The sequence below is a fragment of the Halichoerus grypus genome, chromosome 7 (genome assembly GCF_964656455.1).
Source record: "Halichoerus grypus chromosome 7, mHalGry1.hap1.1, whole genome shotgun sequence".
Classification (NCBI taxonomy): domain Eukaryota; kingdom Metazoa; phylum Chordata; class Mammalia; order Carnivora; family Phocidae; genus Halichoerus; species Halichoerus grypus.
In genome coordinates, this window is record NC_135718.1 from 57,223,703 (window position 1) to 57,250,450 (window position 26,748).

General features: G+C 36.2%; 1 protein-coding gene across 2 annotated transcripts in view; it reads left to right on the forward strand.

The window, feature by feature from the left end:
• The window catches only part of CTNNA3 (catenin alpha 3), a 1,800,030-nt gene that overhangs the window by 118,915 nt on the left and 1,654,367 nt on the right, over positions 1–26,748 (forward strand). For both annotated transcript variants that reach the window (XM_078077659.1, XM_078077660.1), the window contains one exon: positions 961–1,153. In XM_078077659.1, the coding sequence (XP_077933785.1) occupies positions 961–1,153 (193 nt within the window). The remainder of the gene's footprint in view (positions 1–960; positions 1,154–26,748) is intronic.

Genomic DNA, 26,748 nt, shown 5'->3' on the forward strand with positions numbered 1-26,748 from the left:
TGTCTGCCGCTCTGCCTACTTGTGCTCTCTCTCTCTGTTAAATAAATAAATAAAAATCTTAAAAAAAAAAGTCCCTTTCAACTACCCCATTCATTAAGCCATTTATATAATAAATATTTATTGGACACCTACTTTGTGCGTTGTTCTGGGTGCTGGAGAGAAAACCACATTTTCTGCTTTCATGGAGTTTACATTTTAGTATTGGGGGCATGAAATAAATGTATAAACAAAAAAATCAGGTTCTGTAAGTGTTTTGAGCAAATATAAAGTGGGGTGAGGGGACATAGTGAGAGAAGGTGGGGATGGGGTAGTCAAGAAAGTCCTCTTGATAGGAGACTTTGAACAAGACCTGTTTCAGAGGCCTGAGGAGTTAGGGGAGAGTGTAGGAGACAGGTAAGAGAGGTTACAAAGGACCAATAGGTAGGTCATAGTAATAATTTGGGTTTTGTCCCTCTGAGGTAACCAGTGTTTTATGTTTTAGTGTGGTTCTGTACCCCCTCCACATTAATAATCTCTATACTCAGCCTAAATAGAATAATACTTACTGACCTAATTATGCTGATTTTGCTCCCTCTTAATATAGACTGCTGGCTACAAAGTGATATAAATAATTAGTATGTATAGATATTTATACATACGTTAAAATACATATAATATATATATACTGCATTGTTTCAATAATAAAACTTGATAAGTTTCAGTCTCTGTGGCTCTTCTTTCTTCCTGTCCTCCCTTTCTTCCTTCTTACCTCCTTCCTTCTTTCCTTTTTACCTTTAGTTGGAAATTCCATAGTGGCTGATACTATTACTCTTAGTGCCTTGACTTGACTTATGAGGGCGTACCAATAGTACTGGGAATAAATCATGTTACTATGAAATACTTCCTTTTGTTCTGGGCTGTGATGTCCCAGGACTATGTTCTCATATGTCTAATGAGTGGCTTGTATTTTTCCAATTTTAGGTTACTACACTTGTAAATTGTCCCCAGAATCCTTCCAACAGGAAAAAAGGACGTTCAAAAAGAGCCAGAGTCCTCCTAGCTTCTGTGGAGGAAGCAACTTGGAATTTATTAGACAAGGGAGAGAAGATTGCCCAGGAAGCCACAGTTTTAAAGGAAGAGCTTACTACTGCACTTGAGGAAGTTCGCAAAGAAAGTAAGTACTCTAATTCTGGTTGGGAGCAAACTGTGTGTTCTTAGGGTGTTAGTTATGGAATTAGATTTGGAGGGTTTTGTTTTTGTTGACTTGAGTTTATTAGTCTTTTGTACAGCTCTGAGGAGCTAGCTGTGGGAGGCAGAGTGGCTCATTAGACAGCTCTAAGGCTCAGAGTACTATTCCTGGTTCTTTCCTTCGGTTTTTCAGTCCCTGCAGGCCCCTTCTTCCCCTCACATGCCATAGTTTATCCATAATAAGCAAAGAGAAGTGTATCCTGTTTTGTCATAGATATAATGAGAAATGACTAATGAAGCTAAAGGTGTATTTTCCCATACATAAATAATCAAGTTCCTTGTTAATAGTTGGAGATAATAAATTACAGACCTGACCACTCAGGAATACATTTTATTTTTCGATTTTCTAGAGGTTTAGATTTCCTAAACTTAAAAAGAAATGCTTCGCATAAACTGTGTATAACCCATGTTGTTGCTATGTTAATATCATAAAATGAAAGAATACATTTTTGTATTTACTTATGATAATTCAACAGTTTTCTAATGAATGTAAGTCTCATTTGCAGTCTGTTTTTAAAAGAACTGTCCTATTTATGTATCAGCTTGCTGCAAGGAACTATTTTGAGAGGTTAAGAAAACTTAAATATTCCTCTTTGGCTTTGTGAAAGAGACTTGAGGTATTCAGATATTTCTCTTCCCAACATAACTTCATGAAAATCAGGAAATGTTTGCTAATTAAATAATTAAAATGAATATATTAGCTACAATAAACTTTAGGTCAAATATAGAGGAGTTATTTTTTATATGTTATATATTTTATATATGATTTATATTTTATAGAGACTCTTCAGAAAATATAAAGAAAACATAATGCCCAAGATAATTTCACATGAATTCATCACTCCTCCTTGCTCCCTACCACCTTAGACTCACTCTTTGTCCTTTCCTCTCTGTTCTGGTATCACCAAGTCAGTTTAGACTCTTCATTCTCATTTCACCCTCTCTTCCAATTAGTCTCTAAGTTTAAAAAATTCTGTCTCCTTTTGTCTCTCAGATCTTTCCCTGTTCTCCATTACTAATGTTGCCTCCTGAATTCAGGATTACTGCATTAGCCTTACCTTATACCAGAGCCAAATATATCTTTTTTTTTTTTTTTTAAAGATTTTTTATTTATTTATTTGAGAGAGAGAGAATGAGAGACAGAGAGCATGAGAGGGAGGAGGGTCAGAGGGAGAAGCAGACTCCCTGCCGAGCAGGGAGCCCGATGCGGGACTCGATCCCGGGACTCCAGGATCATGACCTGAGCCGAAGGCAGTTGCTTAACCAACTGAGCCACCCAGGCGCCCCCAAATATATCTTTTAAAGATGAAAATATACTCATTTTACTTCGCTGCTTAAAATCCTTTTTAGTAGTTTTTGAAGGATTAGAGGGACAGTCTTTCTGGATCAAGTTCAGACTTCTAAACCTAGCTCCCTCAGCATTTCATAATTGGGCTTCTGCCATTCTCTCCCTTCTCATTTCCCAGTTCTGTCCCCCTCTCAAACTTTCCTCCAAACAAGAACTTGAAGTATCTTGAATGGTCCATGTTGTCTTATGCCTCTGCACTTCTGTTACCAGCTACTCCCTTCACCTGGATTACCCCTCTCGTTCAGCCAGTTATTCACTGCAGCAAAGCTTAACCCAGGTCTTTTCCAGGAAGTGTGTACTGACCTCATAGTGCTGATTTAGATGTCCCTCTTCTGTGTCCCCACAGACCCTGAGCATCCCTCTTTCATAGGATTTACTACTTCATACACCAAACATTAATTTACTTGTTCAGTAAGTCTAGACTCTTAATTCCTTGAACGTGGCAAATACCAGGTCTTATTTGAAGAGCAATACCTGACACATAATAACCACCTGGTAAATGTTAAATAAATTTAAAAACTGGAGCATCATTTTGTCACTGTATATTATAAAATTTTATAATGATTTTATCTTTGCATTTATAACATATTATCTCTTATGCTTTCTTTGCTGAGTCTTTTGGTGAGGAATATGAACGCTATTCTGGTATTGTTTTTGTCACATAATGTGATCTATTTGACAACATAGTTTTTATAAAACACCTAATAATAAAATATGTAAGACATTGGTCATTCTTAGGGAACAGTAATAGCATAAGTTGCCATGAAATAGTATGTCTTTAAAAAAAAGTAAGTTAATGGCTTTTGGCTCAATAAAAGAAAATTATTTTAAAGAGAAGGTCTCAAAGAGAAGTACATTTGGATTCTAGGATTATGTCGTATATCCTTCACTGTGTTCTATTATAATGTGTGAAATCATATTATGTGATATATATGGCATATGCTGTATACACAACAACATTTGGTTAAAAATCACCAAGTGCTTTGTACTCTGATTCTTTTTGACAAACTGCCAAATTGAACTCTTGCCACTTGAGTGTGGGAGGAAGGCAGTGAAATGGCAAATGGTTCTGGAATTTGGGGAATGGCCAATGCTTATCCTATGGATAGCAGAGATAGTAACAGTGAGAGCACTGTTCTGAAAAACTTGGAAGGAATTTTAGCTCAGTGGTGGAGCTGAAGTATCAGGAGAATGAATTCTGATTCAAGCAACTCTTTGATACTAGAAACATATTTTAGTTTCCTGCCCTTTTTTTAAGGGCTTTGTCCAGTGGCATACTATAAAGGACGAATGAAGAGCAAATAATAAGTTCAAAGTATTTGGGAAAGTGAAAAAATATTGGAGGTAGAAGATATTTTTATTTGTGTATTTATTGACTTATTTTCAAGAAGAATTGAGACTAATTTAGAAAATTTCTTCTTCTACTAGAGACTGTAATTTATGTAGCATTACAACAGGATTCTGTTTTATTCTGTTTTACTGACTTTAGTGGCTTTAGTTAGAGACCTGAAGTGATAAATAATGTGGGCATTTGATTACCTAAAGAATTTGCCTATGGAAGATAAGGACATGAATAGTATTAAGGAAAAATGGTGAAAGGAAAGGTCATCTGTGGGTAGAACTGTAGAAATCCAGCAAAGGTGGCCCACATAGTGATGATTTATTTTTCACTCATGATCTTACAGCTTACTCCTATACTTACATCTGTACAATGGCAAAGTATTAAACCCCGTATTTTATTTAGTTTTAGAATATTTACATAACAATTAGTTAGGAATTAGCTGAGAATTGTTTATAATGTTTGGACTACATGTTTTGCCTTTGGTATGTATGCTACCCTCATATAGCCTGTCCTGTACCCCTGCAATGTACAGACATTGCTTCTAAGTCACACAGTTGGCTATATTTAAGGTTTTTTAATTGTTTACAGAGAATAAGAAATACAGGAAAGTGCATACATTATTGTGAACAACACAGTACAATTTCACATTGTAAACGCACAATGTAACCTCCACTCAGATCAAGAAATAGAAACTTAGCAGAATCCTAGAAGCACCCCTTGTGCCTCCAAACAGTTATCACTTCTTTACCTCAATGGTAACAATTATCCTAGGTTATTACATAGGTTAGTTTTTTGCCTCTTTTGAACTTTACATAAGTAGGATCTATATAGTATATCTCCTGAGTCTGGCTTCTTTTGCTCAACGTTGTGTTTGTGAGATCTCAACATGTAGTAGTTCATTCAATTCATTGATAAATAGATCATAATTTATTTATCCATGTTAGATTGATGAACAGTTGAGTTTTTACAGGTTTTGGCCTTAATGAACAGTGCTGCTGTGTACATATTTGTGCATTACTTTTGGTGCCTGAGTGTAGACTTTCCTGCTGGTTATACTTAGGGTGAAATCACTAGGTCATAAGGTATACATTCAGCTTTAATAGATTTTACCAAACAGTTTTCTGAAGTAGATTTTCTAGTTAACACTCTAAATAGTAATGTATAAGAATTCCAGTTGCTCTACATTCTTACTAACTTGGTGTTAGCAAGAGTCAGTGTTTTTGATTCAAGTGTATGTAGTAGTTTTCCACTGTAGTTTTAATTTTTATTTCTCTGATGACTTTTTGTGTGTTCTAGATATGAGTCTTTTGTTAGTGGTGGATATTAAAAATATCTTCTCTAATTATATTAAACATTTTTGATATTTAGAAGTAATTTTGATAAATTACATTTAATTATTTTATTCCTTTATGGATAGGGATTTTTCTGTTCTGTTAAAAAAACTTTGCCTACTGTAAGTCAAGAAGATATTCTCATATGTAATCATCTACGGGCTTTATTGTTTTGCCATTACAGTCTACCTGGAAATAAATTTTTATGGATGGTGTGAGTTAGGGGTCATGATTCATTTTCTTTTTCATATGGGAATTCAGTTGATCCAGTATTATGTGGATGCATATGGAAGTTTAATTGTTTTAGTATAGCTTTTGAAAAAAATTACTTTCTCAATTGAATTTCTTTTGCACCTGTTTTTGAAAATCAGTTGACCATTATCTGTGTGTCTACTTGGGAACTTTGTTCTGTTTCATTGATTAGTATGTCTACCCTTATATGAATAACATGTGGTCTTGATTAGTGTACCTCAGAGTAAGTGTTAAAATAAAAATTATCTTGATTTTGTAATTCTAGGTCCCTTGCACTGCCATAGAAATTCTGGAATCAGCTTCTTAATTTTTACAAAAAAGCCTGCTGGGATTTTGATTGGGATTATATTGGATCTACAGATCAATTTGTACTGACCTGACATTTTAATAGTAATGAATCTTCTGATTCAGAAACATGTAATTCATTTTTGTGGTATTGTAAAATGGTACTTTAATAGGTGTTAATTTTATGTCTATCTTTTATTTATTTATTTATTTTAAAAAGATTTATTTACTTTTAAAGCTTTTATTTATTTATTTGCCAGAGAGAGAGCACAACAGGGGGAGCTGCAGGCAGAGGGAGAAGCTCCTCCCACTGAGCAAGGAGCCCGATGTGGGATTCGATCCCAGGACTCTGGGATCATAACTGAGCTGAAGGCAGATGCTTAACCAACTGAGCCACCCAGGCATCCCGCAAAGATTTATGTTTTAGAGAGGGAGGGAGGGAGAGGGAGAGGGAGAGAATCTCAAGCAGACTCTGCTGAGCATGGAGCCTGACGTGGGGCTCAATCTCATGACCATGAGATTACTACCTGAGCAAAACCTAGAGTTGTGCGCTCAACCACCTGTGCCACCGAGGCACCCCTTTGTATCTGTCTTTAGATTTACGACACTTTTGCTCTGCTTTTTCCAGTCTGTTTTTAAGTCTGTCCAGTGAACTTTTTACATTAGTTACTGTACATTTTTAGTTCTTGAATTTCCATTTGTTTTTTTAAAAATAGTTTCCATTTCTATGGAAATAGAAATAGTTTTCATTTCTCTAATTTCTTTCCAAATTCCAATTCCCTGCTGAAATTTTCATCTTGCCATTATTTCTCGTGAACATCTCAATTACAGCTAATTTCTGTATAAATATATGGCTTTCTTATATGTTTGTTTCTATTATCTGTTGGATAATTTTTGATTGGATGCTGAGCATTTTGCATGACAAATTGTAGAATTAATTTTTTTTTAAGATTTTATTTATTTATTTGACAGAGGGACACAGCAAGAGAGGAAACACAAGCAGGGGGGAGTGGGAGAGGGAGAAACAGGCTTCCCGCTGAGCAGGGAGCCCAATGTGGGGCTCGATCCCAGGACCCTGGGATCATGACCTGAGCCGAAGGCAGACGCTTAAAGACTGAGCCACCTAGGCGCCGCTGTAGGATTAATTTTTAAAAGTTGGTCTATTTTTGGCTAGCTGTTATTCTTGGGTGTAGCACCTCAAAAGTCTGAATTGAAAGTATGAGATATTTTGGATTTCCTCTTAGGCAGACTTAGAACTCCAATTTATTTTTTATTTATTTTTTATTATTATGTTATGTTAATCACCATACATTACATCATTAGTTTTTGATGTAGTGTTCCATGATTCATTGTTTGCGTATAACACCCAGTGCTCCATGCAGAACGTGCCCTCTTTAATACCCATCACCAGGCTAACCCATCCCCCCACCCCCCTCCCCTCTAGAACCCTCAGTTTGTTTCTCAGAGTCCATCATCTCTCATGGTTCATCTCCCCCTCCGATTTCCCCCCCTTCATTCTTCCCCTCCTGCTATCTTCTTCTTCTTCTTCTTCTTTTTTTTTTTTAACATATAATGTATTATTTGTTTCAGAGGTACAGGTCTGTGATTCAACAGTCTTACACAATTCACAGCGCTCACCATAGCACATACCCTCCCCAATGTCTATCACCCAGCCACACCATCCCTCCCACCCCCCCACCACTCCAGCAACCCTCAGTTTGTTTCCTGAGATAAAGAATTCCTCATATCAGTGCCATTTGCAACGACGTGGATGGAACTGGAGGGTATTATGCTGAGTGAAATAAGTCAATCAGAGAAAGACATGTATCATATGACCTCACTGATATGAGAACTCTAATTTTCTCTCTCTGACTTTCTGAAGGGGGGAAGAATTCTCTCCCCAGTTTCTCCTTCTCTCAGCTGCCATTTTCTTTTGACTTCTCTCTCTCTTATTCAGTCTTTCTGCCATTTGCTTTCTCATAATCATGTACAGAACATCAACTCCAGGTAGATTTAGGATCTAAATATCAAAAGCAAATATTAAAAACTCATTACAAATAGGATGAATATTTTAAGGCTTTGGATGTATAACAGGGTTTATTAAACATGAAACAAAAAACTATAAAGAAAAGACTAATGTATTTTATTATATCAAAATTAACTGTCTTACATCAAAAAATTCTTAAAGAAAATGAAAAGACACAGTTGGGGAAAATACTGACTTAAACACAACAGGATAATCACAAGAACACAAATCAATAAGAAAAGCAAAAGAAAAATGGGCATAAAAAGAATTTTACAGAGGAATAAACACCAGTGAAAATGTAAAGAGACATTCAGGGGCACCTGGGTGGCTCAGTCATTGGGCGTCTGCCTTCGGCTCAGGTTGTGATCCCAGGGTCCTGGGATCGAGCCCCACATCGGACTCCCTGCTCCACAGGAAGCCTGCTTCTCCCTCTCCCACTCCCCCTGCTTGTGTTCCCTCTCTCACTGTGTCCCTCTCTGTCAAATAAATAAATAAAATCTTTAAAAAAATAAAAAAAAATAGACATTCAGCTTCACTGGTGGTCAGATATATGCAAATGAGGTACCGTTTTATGCAATTCAATTGGCAGAAATTAAAAAGTCTGACATGTCAGAAAGACTTTGAAGTAACAGGATCTTTTATACATTTCTTGGTGGAGTGTAAATTGGTACAACTACTTTGAAAAACGGTTTGGGTATGTCACTTTTGTTAAATGCCAAAGTTTCAGATATATGTGGGTATGTTTCTGGACTCAAATCAATTATATTTCTGGTGTTGTTGGTGCATTGAAATGCAGTTGACTTTTTTAGATTGATACTTGTTCAGGTATTATCTCTGAAATGAAACATTTGGGTGGTTATTTTTAAAAAGAAGAAAATATTTGACACATGCAAACACACATGGTCTGTTGCTTTGGGATCCCTTATGATGTAAGATTATGGTACTTTATTTGGCTTATGTGAGAAACTAATTTTACAAAAGTGATATGATACAGTGTATGGCGTTTGCTGTTCATACATGAAATTGCAAAGAACAGGGAATTGTAACAAATGTGTATATAAATATATGTCTGTATGTGTATATATATTCTTTCTATTCATAAACATTATTTGTTGTTTGGAAAAGAAGGTAAGTATTGATCTGGGTTTAGCAAAATTCTTAAAGATTTGTCAGCTGAATTTAAAGTTGTAGAGGAAACTAGGTTGAAATTTGCTTTACATGTAATTTAGTGGTACTGTGAGATCCCTACAGTGGGTAGTCTTCTCAATTATCCTGGCTTTAGCTTTTGCCTTCAGCTAGTAAAAAAAAAATTAGATGGAATTACAGATTTGAATTACAACTGGAAAAAAAAAAAAGACATTCTTTTGTGTTTTTTTCAATGCTTTGATTAAAAAAGGAAAAGGACAAAAATTATGTGGACTATTAAATAAACCTGGTTCAGAGTTTGTTCCAATCTCAAACAAAATATGGGCTTACTATGAGAGAGAAGGGTTGTAGAAAGGAAGTGAATAGTCAGTATTTCACTAAGGTATCATTAAGAGAGAGAGAAGATTACAAAAGAAACCATATTTAGACTCTTAAGTCCTTTATTCATTTGTAAACATTTGTTAATATTTACAGCATTTGCCTAATATTTACCTATTTTGGTTAAATATTTGGTATCTGAATTTGGTTTTATTTTGGGCCCTGGAAATACAGAAATAAATAAGATGTATCCTAGGTATTAATAGTCTACTGGGGTAAATAGACGTGTAAACAGTTGTAATAATGTCTGGTAAATGCCTTGTATATCTCAAAGGCTGTCGAAGCACATATGAGGGGAAATAAAATAGTGACTCTCAACTTCCATTTTCCTTTGTTTTACCACTAAGTAGGGAAAGACGACTCTCTCCCATATGAGTATAGGTGAGTACATATATAAATTGATAGGAAGATGTGGTCTGTGTCTAGCCTGTCTTTTCTTAGAGACTTGCATTTCTTTCTCTTTTATTAAAAAAAAATTAAATATTTATTGAAACCTTTGTCTAGGCCAGGGTCTGTTCTATGTGCTAGGCTCACAGAAGTGAACTAGGCAGACAAGGCTTGCCCTCATAGAGCTGATATTTTAGTGGGAAGACAGGTAGTAAACAAGTAAACAGATTTAATTCTTAATGGGTATCAGATTCTTTTTCCTTTGAACATTTAAACATAATGTTAATAGTTTTCTCATGCAAACACTAACTGCTTTATCATAATACCTATACATTTTTAGATTCCTAGTGACATATTGTTGACCTTTAACAATACGTGAGTTAGGGATGCTGACCCCCGTGCAGTCAAAAATCCGTGTATAACTTTTGACTCTCCCAGAACTTAACTACTAATAGCCTACTATAGAAGGCTTACTGATAACATAAACAGTTGATTAACACATATTTTGTATGTTATACATATTGTACACTGTATTCTTACAATGAACTAGAGAAAGGAAAATGTTATTTAGAAGATCATAAGGAAGAGAAAATACATTTATAGTACTATACTATATACAAAAAATCCACCTTATAAGGGGACCTACATGGGTCAAACCTGTGTTGTTCAAGGATAAATTATAAAATAAATATAAAAATATGCCTTCCTTAAGGTATAAAGGCATAATTAATTTGAGATTTCAAGAGTGTTTAGAGAAAGATTAAAGTTCAACATTTTTGTCTACTGCCCAGACAAGCCAAGATGCCTGCACAGGTGTAGCATAGCACTAATCAAACCTCCGTATACTTTGGTATGAATTCTCTGGAATGTGCAGTTTAACACCAGCAGTCTTGGTAGTTATTACTACCAGAGCCAGCAATTGGAAACATGTACTGTTGGCTTCATGTTGATGTATGTCAAGTGGGAGAGGGCTTGCGAATTCGTTGGAATCCTGCCTTTGCTAACATACTTCCCCATCTATTTTTAATTGTGGGCCTCCACCAAGGCTATTATGAGCCAGTTGGAGGGCTAGGAAGATTAATGAGGAGATTTTTGAATCCATTAGGGCCCTCTAACTATAGCTCTTCTTCCCAAATACGGGGCTATGGCATTTTATACTAAAAGAAATGCTGTGCTATTTAGGCTGCTAATGCAGGAGCCTCCCAACCGTATGTTTGTAAAGCTTGGGCCAGTAGCAGCTGACAGCTTGCCCCACTTCGCATGGCTCATGAGTATTTCTAGTAGGGTAGGTGGTATGACTAGTGCCTAAGGGACTGTCCCCTCCCTGGTGAGAAGTAAACATTTGTATTGAAAAATGCACAATTTGTTACGTGCATAATACATGTATTCAGGGTATTTAAAAAATTTATCCCTCTTTATACATTTCCATAGTTCTTCATCTTCATGATTTGTAAGACCTTAGGTTTATAGACTTTTTTTCCAACAGGAATTAGAAATCAAGACTTACTATCATCCATAGTAGTCAGAGAAAATGATTACTTCTAGAAACAATTATTCCTGGAAAATGGTATCTTGGAAGTGTAATAAATCTTCCTATCAGTATACTTGGGTACTTACTTAAACAACAAATGCTATTATAGAATTTCCAATATTGAACTTTTAAAATGTTACCTATTGCCTCCCTGATTATTCAATGCATTTTTTTTTTTTTGTTTAAGGGAAAAAAATGTATCCCAGGGAAAATAGAGATTTAAAAAATTTACTGGTGTCATTTTGGGTCACCTGTGTTGAAAGATCTTATCTTTTAAATCTCAGCTGTATTGAACATTTATTTATAAGAGAAAATAGCAGTTCATTTTTAGTTAACTGTCCCTAAGTAACAGGTCAGCTCCATCTACTCTGCTCAACAACATTGCAGTTAGGACTTAGATAAAATGTTTGGTATTTACCACCAATTACTCACAGCCTATATATGGTTTCAAAGGCAACAGCTGCTGCCTCATTATTTCCATCTATTGCTATGTTGATGTTGTGTATATTTAACTGTTATTATATCTCAAGAGTGTTCTTAGATAAGCATAAAGTCACAAATACAATAATCTTTCTACCAAATACATTGTGCTTGAGGAGATGCAGTTCATTCTTCATTTGAAAGGGGATGATGAACTCTTGTTCTAACACATTTTAACATGCATGCATGGTGTCTTGTAGCTGGCAGAATGTTTATGGAAACACTTCCATTGAAGACTGATGAGCTAATTAGCTACATTGCTTGTAAACTACTAATTGCTGGAACACACTCAACATGGCATCCCTTAGTGTTTACTTGAAAAATCTGCAGCAGGCTTTTCTTATAGTGCATTTGATATTCTCAGCTAACTCCTTGGTGTCGCCCATCTTGAAGTGTTGTGTGGGCAGCGGGAAGTATAGTACTTGATGTGTGTGTGCAGCCATCTCACTTTCAATCACTTGGTATGTTGGACCTGGGACATATAGACAGGCTGATTTGAGAAAATAACTGCAATGTCAGTTTTGAAAGTAAGAGGTATTCTGTAAGCTACATACCATTTACTCTGATGTATAATTCAGAGACAGGAGTAAAGATTTAATGCATGTGAACAGATTGATTTGTTAAGTGAGGAGTCATAGAAACTAAAATAAGGACTGAAATCTCAGCTGGTAAGAGTCTGAAATCAAAGATGTGATGCATATGTTATGACTTTGTTTTCCTTCATGGCTGGAGAGATGGTACCACTCTGTACTAAGGTAACAGAGTAAGTGTAGTGCTGACAAGTGATCTGAAGTTTATCCTCACAGGTGATAGTTCTGAACATTATTATTTTGAGGCATATTTTAGTGTTAAGGAGTGCATTAAACTGTTGGCAGTTTCTCAGGGTCAGGAACAAGAATTTTTAGATTTTCTGTTCTTGACTCTTTCTTCTCATCTTTTTCTTCAGTTTCAAAGAAGTGGTGTTCTTTCTTACTCTTTAAAACTTTTCAATCTTACTTAGATCCTCATTTATGTCTTCTCTTCTTTTGAGAGACTTTTCTTCTATAGTTTTCTTCTTTTTCTTGTCTGTTCATTCATATTCCTTTTCACTGGTTCTTTCATCACACATATTAGCTCGCCTCTGCTTGATGATTAGCAAATATTCAATAAAAATGCCATTTCCCGATAGACCTAGAGGATGTTATGCTAAGTAAAATAAGTCAGACTGAGAAAGGCAAATGCCATATGATTTCATTTATATGTGGAATCTAAAAAACAAAACAAATGAATAAACAAACAAACATAAAGGACAATCAGACCTATAAATACAGAGGACAAACTGATGGTTGCCAGGGGGATGGGAGTGGGGAATGAGCAAAATAGGTGAAGGGGAGTGGGGGATCCAGGCTTCTAGATATGGAATGAATAAGTCGTGGGAATAAAAGTCAGTGGTATTGTAATAGCATTGTATGGTGACAGATGTGGTGAGCTACATTGTGGTGTACACTTGAGCATAGCATAATGTATATTGAATCACTGTGTGATCACACCTGAGACTAATGTAACACAGGGTGTCAACGATACTAAAACATTCCATTTCCTTTAGTCCACTCTCTTTGTAAACTTATCCTGTTTTACCTTTTCTGTTCTGCTTTGGTCTATTTGTTGTTTTCTCCTTTTTCAGGTTGTTACACACTAAATTCTCTTATTACTTCTCCACACCCTCCTTTTCTTTCCTCATTCACTTTCTTTCCCTCTTGTCTTCTAACTATGATTTTTCTTAAGTCTTAGTCTTGGTCCTCTGTTCTGTCTTCTCTTTTTTCCTTGGGTATCTTTTTCATTCTCAGGATTTTATTATATTAATTATATTTATTTTATTATATTTATATTATTATATTAATAATATAATATATTAATTATATTAATTATAACTGCTTTGTTGACAACTTTTAGTTCTCATATAAAGCTCTACTACCAAAAGCACTCTGAGTGCTTTTCAATCATTTTTCTACATTAACACATAGGTAATCATGCTCAACTCACTTCCACAAATAATGGTCATCCTTGGGAATGTTTGATGCTCAACACATGAGTTGGCACTCCACTTCCTTCTTCCCTAGTGAGAAGTGATACACACTATAGTCAACACCATTGCTCTAACCATTTAGTAGGTAGTTCCCTTTGGCTTTTTAGGTATTACCTTACACTTATGTGTAAACTGAACTCAACATCTTCTTTCACAAGCCCTTTACAAACTTTTATAGCTCTACTGTTAACTAACTTGAAACTCTTAGCACATTTAAGACAGTTGATTATTTTCTTCTTTCTAAAATACTCTGTTTCCTTGAATAATAGAGAACCACACAGTCCTAATTTTCCCTCTTTATCTCTTTGGCTACTTCATCTCTATCTCCTTATTGGTTCATCTTTTTCTAAATGGTCCTCTAATGTTGGAATTCCTCAAAGACTGATCATTGCATGGAATGCATGGAAAGCAAAATGGGAAATCAATTTGTAATGGTAGATTTGTAAGTAGACCTGAGAGGTCCTTGAATAGCAAGATAAAGATGCTGGAGCACCAAAGGAAATTTTTGAGTCAAGACAGTGACAGGACTAGGTCTGTGCTTAAGGAAGATTTATCTGGCATTATTATAAAGAAGATAGGTTACGTCTCCACAGTGCCTTTCTAATGGTGATGATGATAACAACAACTGTAATTATTACTATTTATGTGTCTTAATGAGATACTGTATATAAAGCATTGATCACAGTAGTGGATACAGACATTACTCCCCACTATAACCCTGTGAAGTAACTATTATTATTATTTTTATTGTATAGTTGGGGAGACCTAAATCTAGAAAGAAAATATGACTTGCTTGAGGTCACCCAGTTAGTTGGCAGAGTTGGGACTCCTTTCATGATACTATATTCAAGAAATACTTGTTGACTGGTAATTGTGTATATGTATTCCCTTTGTTTTTGCTGTCATTTAATATATGTTAGTTTTAACCCTCCAGGTATCTTTGGAATTGCTTGAGAATAATGCTCCAGTACAGCCTCAAACTGTGCTCCTTGAAAACTAGTATTCCTGGAGATTCTAGGAGCTCTTCTGGGAGAAAAAGCAGTTAAATAAATTTATAGAACTCTGGATTTAAATTTTTAAACAGAGTTCTTTACCAGAGAATTTCTCAGTTAATGCTTTTAAAATACTAGGTTGTATTGCAAATCTCCAAGAGGGGAATTGATTACAGTCTATATAGATAGGGTGGGTTCCCAGAAGTATAACCTAAGATAAGGGTTCTTGTACAAGTGATTTACTGAAGGAGTCCTGTGTGAAACCTATGAGGGGTTGAAGGAATCAGGATAAGGCAGGGAAGAAGCTGAGCTAAAGCTGCACTGTAGTATGGCAAGCACTAGCAAAAAGTGTGGTAAGTATGGCTGAGGATCTGAATTGTGAATTTTAATTATAATTTAAATCTTAAAAACTGATACATTATCAGTTATTGGAAAGCTTTGAAATATGGATACGTGATGTTCTTTTTCAACTGTAAATTTGATGAAATCTTAATATAGATCAAGTATTTGATGAAAATTAGCATCTGAATTGAGATTTAAAAGTAGAATACAGAATAGATTTCAAAGACTTAGTATGAAAAAATGTACAATATCCCAATAACTTATATATTGATTGCATGTTGAAATAATATATTTTGAATATTTTGGTAAAACAAAATATAATTAAAAAATTCATTTTACCTATTCTTTTTACATTTTAATGTTTAAACATGTTTCTCACTGTTAATACTTGAAAAAACGTAGCTACTAAAATATTTTAAATTGTGTATGTGGCTCACATTAATTTTCTATTGGACAGTGCTGATCTGAAGTCTATCTCTTCCTGATCCCACAGGGAGCTCTGGACAATGAATGGCACAGGAGTTGTCTCCCTTTGAGGCAAGGGAGCCAACCTTTTGTCTTCCAGGATCAATTCGTCCTTAGCTAGTGGCTACTCTTACTTATCTTTACCCTCCCCCCATAACTTCCAGGCACAATACTTTTTTTTAATTTAAAATTTTTAAAATCTTTTAATTTATATTTTAGTTAGTGAACATTTAGTGCAGTATTGGTTTCTGGAGTAGAATTCAGTAACGCATCACTTACATACAACACCTGGTGCTCACCATAACAAGTGCCCTTCTTAATACCCATCACAAAGCTAGCCTATCCCCCATCCACCTACCTCCATCAATCATCAGTTTGTTTTGTATTGTTAAGAGTCTCTTATGGTTTGTTTTCCTCTCTCTTTTTTTTTTCTTTTCCTCCTTCCCATATGTTCATCTGTGTTCTTTCCTAAATTCCACATATGAGTGAGATCATCTGGTATTTGTCTTTCTCTGACTGACTTACTTTGCTTAGCATAATACACTCTAGCTCCATCCACATCATTGCAAATGGCAAGATTTCAATTTTTTTAAATTTTTAAAATTTTATTTTTTATTTTTTAAAGATGTATTTATTTTTGAGAGACAGAGAGAGAGAGAGAGAGAGAGCACAGAGGGAGAGAGGGAGGGAGAAGCAGACTCCTGGCTGAGTGTGGAGCCCAATGTGGGGCTTGACTTCACAACCCTGAGATCACGACCTGAGCCAAAACCAAGAGTTGGATGCTTACTGTGCCATCTAGGTGCCCCCAGATGTCTTCTTTGGAGAAGTGTCTATTCATGTCTGCTCATTTCTTAATTGGATTGTTTTTTTGGGTGTTGAGTTTGATAAGTTCTTTATAGATTTTGGATACTAACCCTTTATCAGATATATTGCTTGCAAATATCTTCTCCCATTCTGTAGGCTGCCTTTTAGGTTTGTTGATTGCTTCCTTCACTGTGTAGAAGCTTTTTATCTTGAGGAAGTCCCAGTAGTTCATTTTTGCTTTTGTTTTCCTTGCCTGTAGTGACATGTCTAGTAAGAAGTTCTATGGCCAAGGTCAAAGAGGTTTCTGCCTGTGTTTTCCTCTAGGATTTTGATGGTTTCCTGCCTCACATTTAGGTTTTTCATCCATTTGAGTTTATTTTTGTGTATGATTTAAGAAAATGGTCCAGTTTCATTCTGCATGTTGCTATCCAGTTTTCCCAACATCACTTGTTGAAGAGACTGTCTTTTTTCCGTTGGGTATTCTTTACAGCTTTGTCAAAGATTTGTTGACCGTATAGTTGTGGATCCATTTTTGGGTTTTCTGTTCCATTGATCTATGTGTCTGTTTTTGTACCAGTATCATACTGTCTTAATGACTATAGCTTTGTACTACAGCGTGGAATCATGATGCCAGCAGTTTTGTTCTTCTTTTTCAGAGTTGCTTTGGCTATTTGGGATCTTTTCTGGTTCCATACTAATTTTAGGACTGCTTGTTCTAGCTCTGTGAAAAATGCTGGTGGTATTTTGATAGGAATTGAATTAAATGTGTGGATTGCTTTGGGTAGTGTAGATATTTTAACAATGTTTGTTCTTCCAATTCATGAGCATGGAATGCTTTTCCATTTCTTTGTGTCCTTTTCACTTTCTTTTATAAGTGATCTATATTTTTCAGAGTACAGAACTCTTACCTGTTAGGTTTATTCCTAGGTATTTTATTGTTTTTGGTGCAATTGAAAATGGGATGGATTCCTTGATTTCTTCTGTGCTGCTTCATTATTGGTGTATAGAAATGCAACAGATTTCTGCACATTGATTTTATATCCCGTGACTTTGCTGAATTCACGTATCAGTTCTAGCAATTTTTTGGTGTAGTCTTTTGGGTTTTCTACATAGAGTATCATGTTGTCTGCAAGTAGGGAAACTTTGACTTCTTCCTTGCCAATTTGGATGCTTTTTATTTCTTTTTGTTGTCTGATTGCTGAGGCTAAGACTTCCACTACTTTGTTAAATAGTTCTTATTTTGTTAATCTGTTCTGTTCTTTTTTTAAATTTCCATATCGTTTATGCCTGCTCTAATCTGTGTTATTTCCTTCTTCTCCTGGCTTTAGGCTTTATTTGCTGTTCCTTTTCTAGTTCCTTTAGATGTAAGGTTACATTGTGTATTTGAGACTTTTCTTGATTGTTGAGGTGGGCATGTACTGCAATATACTTCCATCTGAGGACTGCCTTTGCTGCATCCCAAAGGTTTTGGACTGTTGTGTTTTCATTTTCATTTGCTTCCATCTATTTTTTAAATTATTCTTTAATTTCTTGGTTAACCCGTTCATTCTTTAGTAGGATGCTCATTAACCTCCATGTATTTGAAGTCTTTCCAAATTTTTCTTGTGGTTCACTTCAAGTTTCATAGTGTTGTGGTCTGAAAATATGTATGGTATGATTTCAGTCTCTTTGTACCCATTGAGACCCGATTTGTGACCCATTGTGTGGTCTATTCTGGAGAATGTTCCATGTGCACTCAAAAAGAATGTGTATTCTGCTTCCTTAGGATGAAATGCTCTGAATATATCTGTTAAGTCCATCCGGTCGAGAGTGTTATTCAAAGCCACTGTTTCCTTGTTGATTTTCTGCTTAGATGATCTGTCCATTGCTGTAAGTGGGCTGTTAAAATACCTCACTACTATTGTATTATTGAGTTTCTTTATGTTTGTTATTAATCGATTTCTATATTTGGCTACTTCCAAGTTGGGGGCATAAATATAATTGTTAGATCTTCTTGATGGATAGACCCCTTTATTATGATATAATGCCCTTCTCTTGTTACTATCTTTGTTTTAAAATCAGAGGCGCCCCAAGAGCTTCATTTTAGAGCTAAAGACACCTGCAGATGGAAAGTGAGGAGATGGAGAACCATCTATCATGCTAATGGATGTCAAGGGGCGCCTAGGTGGCTGAGTTGGTTAAACTTCTGCCTTCGGCTCAGGTCATGATCCCAGGGTCCTGGAATTGAGCCCCATATAGGGCACCCTGCTCAGTGGGGAGCCTGTTTCTCCCTCTCCCTCTGCCTGCTGCTCTGCCTACTTGTGCTCTCTCTCTGTCAAATAAATAAATAAAATCTTAAAATAAAATGAAGCTCTTTTAGGCAGCATATCGATGGGTCTTGTTTTTTTTTTTTTTTTTTTTAATCCATTCTAATACCCTGTGTCTTTTGATTGGAGCATTTAGTCAGTTTACATTCAGAGTGATTATTGAAAGATATGATAAATTCATATCTAAATGCAGGCACAATGCAGTTTTGAATATTTGGGAGATTCTTTCATAAACTTGCCCATAAGTCTGCTATGTGCTATGTTGGATTTGATTGAAGACAACCATACAGTTAAGAATTCTTAATGTATGGAAATCACCAAACTCCATGATTTTCCATATCCTGGAATATCTCAGAACTCTTAAAAAAAATCGTCTCAGAAACATTTGTTAAAAACTGAAAAGAAGAATAAAGCATTGACATGTGAAATGAATAGAGAATGTTAGGTTATAACTAAAGAAAATCAGCTATTAAATAAGAAATTCTAATGGTAGGTATTTTGTTATTGCTTTTTGCTGGGTACTTAACATATTAGCCAAACTAAATACATATTGTACTCTTTATCAAATACTTAGAATTTCATTAAAAAAATAAGGTCTGGTTTTTGACTTTACAGAACTTAAAGTAACTTAGTTTTAGGAAATTAAATGAGAATAATTATAAGAGATGAACAAGTTCAAGATGTTCTAGTACCTTTAAATATGAAAGTGTTAAGAGCACATAATGTGGTGGAACGGTCAGTATGAAGAGATGTAATACTTGTTCCAGGAGAAGCTGAACTTTGACTCAGATTTATAAACATTTTAGGGAAAGATATGTATATCATAGAAAATCAAATAATGTAGAGGAGTTTATGGTGAAAAACAATTTCCTGTTCTGCTCCTTGCTACCTTCAGTTTCACGCCCCACAGAAAATCTTCTTTATTTCTAGTCCCACACCCTGGAGGAAGTCTTTCTGATTTTAGATCTGATGGTTACTCCAGAACATTAAGTTATATACTTATAATTCTTTTCCTTTACTTATCAACTTAAGATATTATCCATTTATTTCCTTTTATGAAATACGAGCACTTTGTTCATCTATACTACTTGCTTATCCCTGCCCTTTCTTCCTTCCAATGCTTTATGGTTTGATATCATTTTTAGTTTTACTGTTATTTCCCCCTTTCATATTCCATCATCTTTAGTCAGTATCCTGACTTTTCCTTGTGTTTGGTAAGAATAACAGCACTCATTCTGTTCTCTTTATTTTTTAAAAGATTTTTTTTATTTATTAGAGAGAGAGATAGCAAGAGAGGGAACACAAGCAGGGGGAGTGGGAGAGGGAGAAGCAGGCCTCCCACCGAGCAGGAAGCCCAATGCGGGGCTCGATCCCAGGACCCTGAGATCATGACCCAAGCTGAAGGCAGTCATTTAACTGACTGAGCCACCCAGGCGCCCCTGTTCTCTGTCTTTAATTCTACATTTCACCTTTCACTTTCTACCTCTGTCACTTCTAATCTTACTCTCACACAGTCAAGGTTAACATTTTAATTTTGATATTCAACCATAATGAAGTAATCTGTATTTGTTATTAGTTGATAATGAAAGTTGAAAACCATCACACAACATTAATGTTGTTGTGACTCTATATGTTTTATTTACTACATGATAGAGTAGTATGCTAAAATTGTATCTCCTTTTCCAGGGGTCCAATGTCACAACCCGTTGGTCAATCAAAAGGGAATGATTCCAAAATCAAGGTCAAATGGATTTTCTTTTCCATTGCTTAAAATAATGCTACCATTTGGTCTTGTTTTTGTTTTTGTCACAGAGACATCTCTTCTCAAACTCTATGCCTTCCTTTCAGTGATGTAACTTGTTTATCATCTCCAGACATCTCTGGGTTAGGCACACCGTATCCTTTATCCCACATATTTCTCTCTCTCTGGCATTTCCCCTCTTTCTTGCTATAAAACAGCTGTGCAGCTCTTTCTTTCTGTGTGTGAGAATAAGGAGGGCTTTACCCTGGAGTCCAGTAACATACCAGATGCTTCAGTTTTCCCCATATGATTTCCTTAATTTCTTTGGATAGAAAAGCCCTCTTTTTATGACTTGGGGGTGACTGTTGAGCTGCCTGCTGCTTTGCAAACAGTAATAGAGAAAAGGGAAAGGGGCGCAACATTTCATGTACATGAGTTTAATTAATCATCCTGGTTTTAGACCACTACTAGTTTCTGCCCGGCATTATACCTCCAAGCCAGAGCCTCTTTGGATTCCAGTAGGCAGAATAACTCCGACATCATCTGCAGACTCCTCATGGCATATTCTAGACTGTAGCTTTCTCTTCTTGTTTTCATTAGTTGACATCCTTTCATCAGCTTTCTATCTTCTAGAAGGCTCTCAAATGCTGTTGACTTTCTTTAGCAATTGTGTTATGGTTTTATTCCTTTTTTTGTACTTTTCTATTTCCATCTCAGTGAGGTCTGGGAAAAGACCTGGTTAAATGAGTGCCCAGTGTGCCATCTTGAAAGAACTGATGGATGCTATAGGTGTCCCAGTTGAGGGAATGGTCTGAGTAAAGGTAAATTAATAGGATTAACAGGAATATGTAAATATTATAGTTTACCTGGAACAGATAATGAATTAACTGAAAATAAATAATTTAGGACTTGCTGATTCAGAGTTGAACCTGCTTGAAACAGAAAAGATTGCGCTTGGTATCTTGGGGATCAGGAGACAACTGTAAGTTCTTAAGCAGTTGAGTGTTATGAATATAGATTAGCAGGCTAAATTTAATTATTAAAAAGTGTGAAACTTCTGAAGACCATTTTCTAGGCAGGTTTCAAAAAAAATTGTTTTTTTACATTTCTGGTTTAATTTCAAGCTTTGAGCTTGAGAGTCATTTGACATAAGTAAATAGATAATTTAAAGTATCTGGGAATTTAGCTGTTGTAAATAATCACATATAACAAATAATGAGAGGAGACAATATTGTGCAGTAGTTAAGATCTTCCCCTACCTCCTCTACTATAATTGTTGTATTGAATCTAAAGTTTTTAGTTCTTGAATGACAGATGGTAAACTCTTAATAGTTAGTAATTTTTATAATAGTGCTGCCTTGTATAGTTTCATGCTTTTCAAAACACTTTGACATATGGCATGATCTTCATAACAATCTTTGTGAGGAAATAGGGATAGATACTAATATTCTAATTTTATGAATGATAGAGTTGAAGTGGGGAGGGAAATATGTATAATATCACACAATTCTTTTAGTGTTTTAAGCAATATAATAGTTTTAATAGATACTGGGGATTGGTTCACCTGACCTAGTCTAGCTTGCTAATGTGCCCTTCGGTACTGAAGAAGTTGGACAAAATAAAAACTGCATTTCCCAGGCTCTCTTGCAGCTGGGAATGTGGCCCAGGCTTTGCCAAAAAGATGCATAGCAGTGAAACTTGGAAGGACACAGTAAGCAGCATGAGAGCGGCCACACATGGAGAAATAGTCATGCAGTCTAGTGGCAGATGCATTTGGTTCTTTTGTGGCACTACTGGCAGAGGTTTTCAAGTCTGGATTCTCGTATCGTAGATACTGAGTAATGGGTGGTGGCAGTAGTGGGGTTTCCACTAAAATAGGACTGTGTTGGTATTGAAAGTTTTTCTTGGCTGATGTTGTTCCTGTTTGAGTAGCACTCTGGAAATTCTGTAAATTCACCTAATAACCCAGAACAAATTCCTTTCTATTTAAATTAGCTAGAGTGGATTCTGTTATTATATGGTATTTGTCTTTCTCAGTCTGACTCATATCACTTAGCATACCCTCTAGGTCCATCCATGTTGTTGCAAATGGCAAGATCTCATTCTTTTTTATGGCTAAGTAATATTCAATTGTATATGTACCACATCTTCTTTATCCATTCATCTATCATGGACACTTGGGTTGCTTCCACATCTTGGCTATTGTAAATAATGCTGCACTAAACATAGAAGTGCATATGTCTTTTCAAATTAGTGTTTTTGTTTCCTTTGGATAAATACCCCGTGGTGGAATTAATGGATCATACGGTAATTCTATTTTTAACTTTTTAAGGAACTTCCATACTGTTTTCCACAGTGGCTGCACCAATTTACATTCCTATCAACAGTGCATGAAGGTTACTTTATCTCCACATCCTTGCCAACACTGGTTGTTTCTTGCCTTTTTTTTTTTTACTTTGTAAAAAAGATTTATTTATTTACTTGAGAGAGAGAGAGACAGAGAGAGTACAAGCAGAGGCAGAGGCAGACTACCCACCGAGCAGGGAGCCCGACGTGGGGCTCAATTCCAGGACCTGGAGATCATGACCTGAGCCAAAGGCAGACACTTAACCACCTGAGCCACCGAGGTGCTCTGTTTCTTGCCTTTTTGATACTAGCCAATCTGATAGGTGTAAGATGATATCTTATTGTGGTTTCAATTTGCATTTCCCTGATGCTAATGAAAGAAGTATTTAAAGAAGCTGAATTGATTTCAGAATATTGGTGATATTATACCAATGAGTATGTATAAACCTAGGTAAAATGAATTGAGTTTCCTACATAATAAAATTTTATGAAATACAAATCTAAGGGGCTTAGTTAGGAACTAGTACATCTTAGTACCTGAAGTGTCATTATATAGAGAGAAGAATTATTATTTTTTTACATTTTATTTTATTATGTTATGTTAGTCACCATTACATCATTAGTTTTTGATGTAGTGATCCGTGATTCATTGTTTGCGTATAACACTCAGTGCTCCATTCAATACGTGCCCTCCTTAATACCCATCACTGGGCTAACCCATCCCTCCCGCCCCTCTCCCCTCTAAAACCCTCAGTTTGTTTCTAGGAGTCCATAGTCTCTCATGGTTCATTTCCCCCTCCGATTTCCCCCTTCACTTTTCCCTTCCTACTATCTTCTTCTTCTTTTTTCTTTTTTTTAAACATATAATGTATTATTTGTTTCAGAGTTACAGGTCTGTGATTCATCAGTCCTACACAATTCACAGTGCTCACCAGAGCACATACCCTTCCCAGTGTCTATCACACAGCCACCCCATCCCTCCCACCCCCCACCACTCCAGCAACCCTCAGTTTGTTTCCTGAGATTAAGAATTCCTCATATCAGCGAGGTCATATGATACTTGTCTTTCTCTGATTGACTTATTTCGCTTAGCATAATACCCTCTAGTTCCATCCACATAGTTGCAAAAGGCAAGATTTTATTGTTTTTTGATGGCTGCATAATATTCCATTGTGTGTGTGTGTGTCTGTGTATACCACATCTTCTTTATCCATTCATCTGTCGATGGACATCTAGGTTCTTTCCACAGTTTGGCTATTGTGGACGTTGCTGCTATAAACATTAGGGTGGATGTATCATTCTGGATCCCTACATTTGTATCTTTGGGGTAAATACCCAGTACTGCAATTGCTGGATCATAGGGTAGCTCAATTTTCAACTCTTTGAGGAACCTCCATACTGTTTTCCAGAGTGGCTACACCAGCTTGCATTCCCACCAATAGTGTAAGAGGGTTTCCCTTTCTCTGCATCCTCACCAACATCTGTCGTTTCCTGACTTGTTAGTTTTAGCCATTCTGACTGATGTGAGGTGGTATCTCATTGAGGTTTTGATTTGGATTTCCCTGATGCCGAGCGATGTTGAGCACTTTTTCATGTGTCTGTTGGCCATTTGGGTGTCCTCTTTGGAAAAATGTCTGTTCATGTCTTCTGCCCATTTCTTGAATGGATTCTTTGTTCTTTGGGTGTTGAGTTTGATAAGTTCTTTATAGATATTGGATACTAGCCCTTTATCTGATATGTCATTTGCAAATATCTTTTTTCATTCTGTCAGTTGTCTTTTGGTTTTGTTGACTGTTTCCTTTGCTGTGCAAAAGCTTTTTATCTTGATGAAGTCCCAATAGTTCATTTTTGCCCTTGCTTCCCTTGCCTTTGGTGGTGTTTCTAGGAAGAAGTTGCTGTGGCTGAGGTCGAAGAGGTTGCTGCCTGTGTTCTCCTCTAGGATTTTGATGGACTCCTGTCTCACATTTAGGTCTTTCATCCATTTTGAGTCTATTTTTGTGTGTGGTGTAAGGAAATGGTCCAGTTTCATTCTTCTGCATGGGGCTGTCCAATTTTCCCAACACCATTTGTTGAAGAGACTGTCTTTTTTCCATTGGACATTCTTTCCTGCTTTGTCGAAGATTAGTTGACCATAAAGTTGAGGGTCCATTTCTGGGCTCTCTATTCTGTTCCATTGATCTATATGAGTCTGTTTTTGTGCCAGTACCATACTGTCTTGATGATTACAGCTTGGTAATAGAGCTTGAAGTCTGGAATTGTGATGCTGCCAGCTTTGCCTTTCTTTTTCAACATTCCTCTGGCTATTTGGGGTCTTTATTGGTTCCATACAAATTTTAGGATTATATGTTCCATTTCTTTGAAAAAAGTGGATGGTATTTTGATAGGGATTGCATTAAATGTGTAGATTGCTCTAGGTAGCATTGATCTCTTCACAATATTTGTTCTTCTAATCCAAGAGCATGGAACGTTTTTCCATTTCTTTGTGTCTTCCTCAGTTTCTTTCATGAGTATTTTGTAGTTTTCGGAGTACAGATTCTTTGCCTCTTTGGTTAGATTTATTCCTAGGTATCTAATGATTTTGGGTGGAATTGTAAATGGGATCAACTCCTTAATTTCTCTTTCTTCTGTCTTGTTGTTGGTGTATAGAAATGCACCTGATTTCTGTGCATTGTTTTTATATCCTGCCACTTTACTGAACTCCTGTATGAGTTCTAGCAGTTTTGGGGTAGAGTCTTTTGGGTTTTCTTTCTTTTTTTTTTTTCAAAGATTTTATTTGTTTATTTGACAGAGAGAGACCCACAGAGAGAGGGAACACAAGCAGGGGGAGTGGGAGAGGGAGAAGCAGGCTCCCCACTGAGCAGGGAGCCCAATGTGGGGCTCGATCCCAGGACCCTGGGATCGTGACCTGAGCCGAAGGCAGACACTTAACGACTGAGCCACCCAGGCACCCTCTTTTGGGTTTTCCATATAAAGTATCATATCATCTGCAAAGAGTGAGAATTTGACTTCTTCTCTGCCTATTTGGATGCCTTTTATTTCTTTTTGTTGTCTTATTGCTGTGGCTAGGACTTCTAGTACTATGTTGAATAGCAGTGGTGATAGTGGACATCCCTGCTGTGTTCCTGACCTTAGGGGGAAAGCTCTCAGTTTTTCCCCATTGAGAATGATATTCACTGTGGGTTTTTCATAGATGGCTTTTATGATATTGAGGTATGTACCCTCTATCCCTACACTCTGAAGAGTTTTGATCAAGAAAGGATGCTGTACTTTGTCAAATGCTTTTTCTGCATCTATTGAGAGGATCATATGGTTCTTGTTCTTTCTTTTATTAATGTATTGTATCACATTGATTAATTTTTCGGACGTTGAACCAACCTTGCAGCCCAGGAATAAATCCCACTTGGTCGTGGTGAATAATCCTTTTAATGTACTGTTGGATCCTATTGGCTAGTATTTTGTTGAGAATTTTTGCATCCATGTTCATCAGGGATATTGGTCTGTAATTCTCCTTTTTGATGGGGTCTTTGTCTGATTTTGGGATCTAGGTAATGCTGGCTTCGTAAAATGAGTTTGAAAGTTTTCCATCCATTTCTGTTTTTTGGAACAGTTTCAGAAGGATGGGTATTAATTCTTCTTTAAATATTTGGTAGAATTCCCCTGGGAAGCCATCTGGCCCTGGGCTCTTGTTTGTTGGGAGATTTTTGATGACTGCTTCAATTTCCTTAGTGGTTATGGGTGTGTTCATGTTTTCTATTTGTTCCTGGTTCAGTTTTGGTAGTTTATACATCTCTAGGAATGCATCCATTTCTTCCAGATTATCTAATTTGCTAGCATATAGTTGCTCATATTTTGTTCTTATAGTTGTTTGTATTTCTTTGGTGTTGGTTGTGATCTTTCCTCTTTCATTCGTGATTTTATTTATTTGGGTAGTTTCTCTTTTCTTTTTGATAAGTC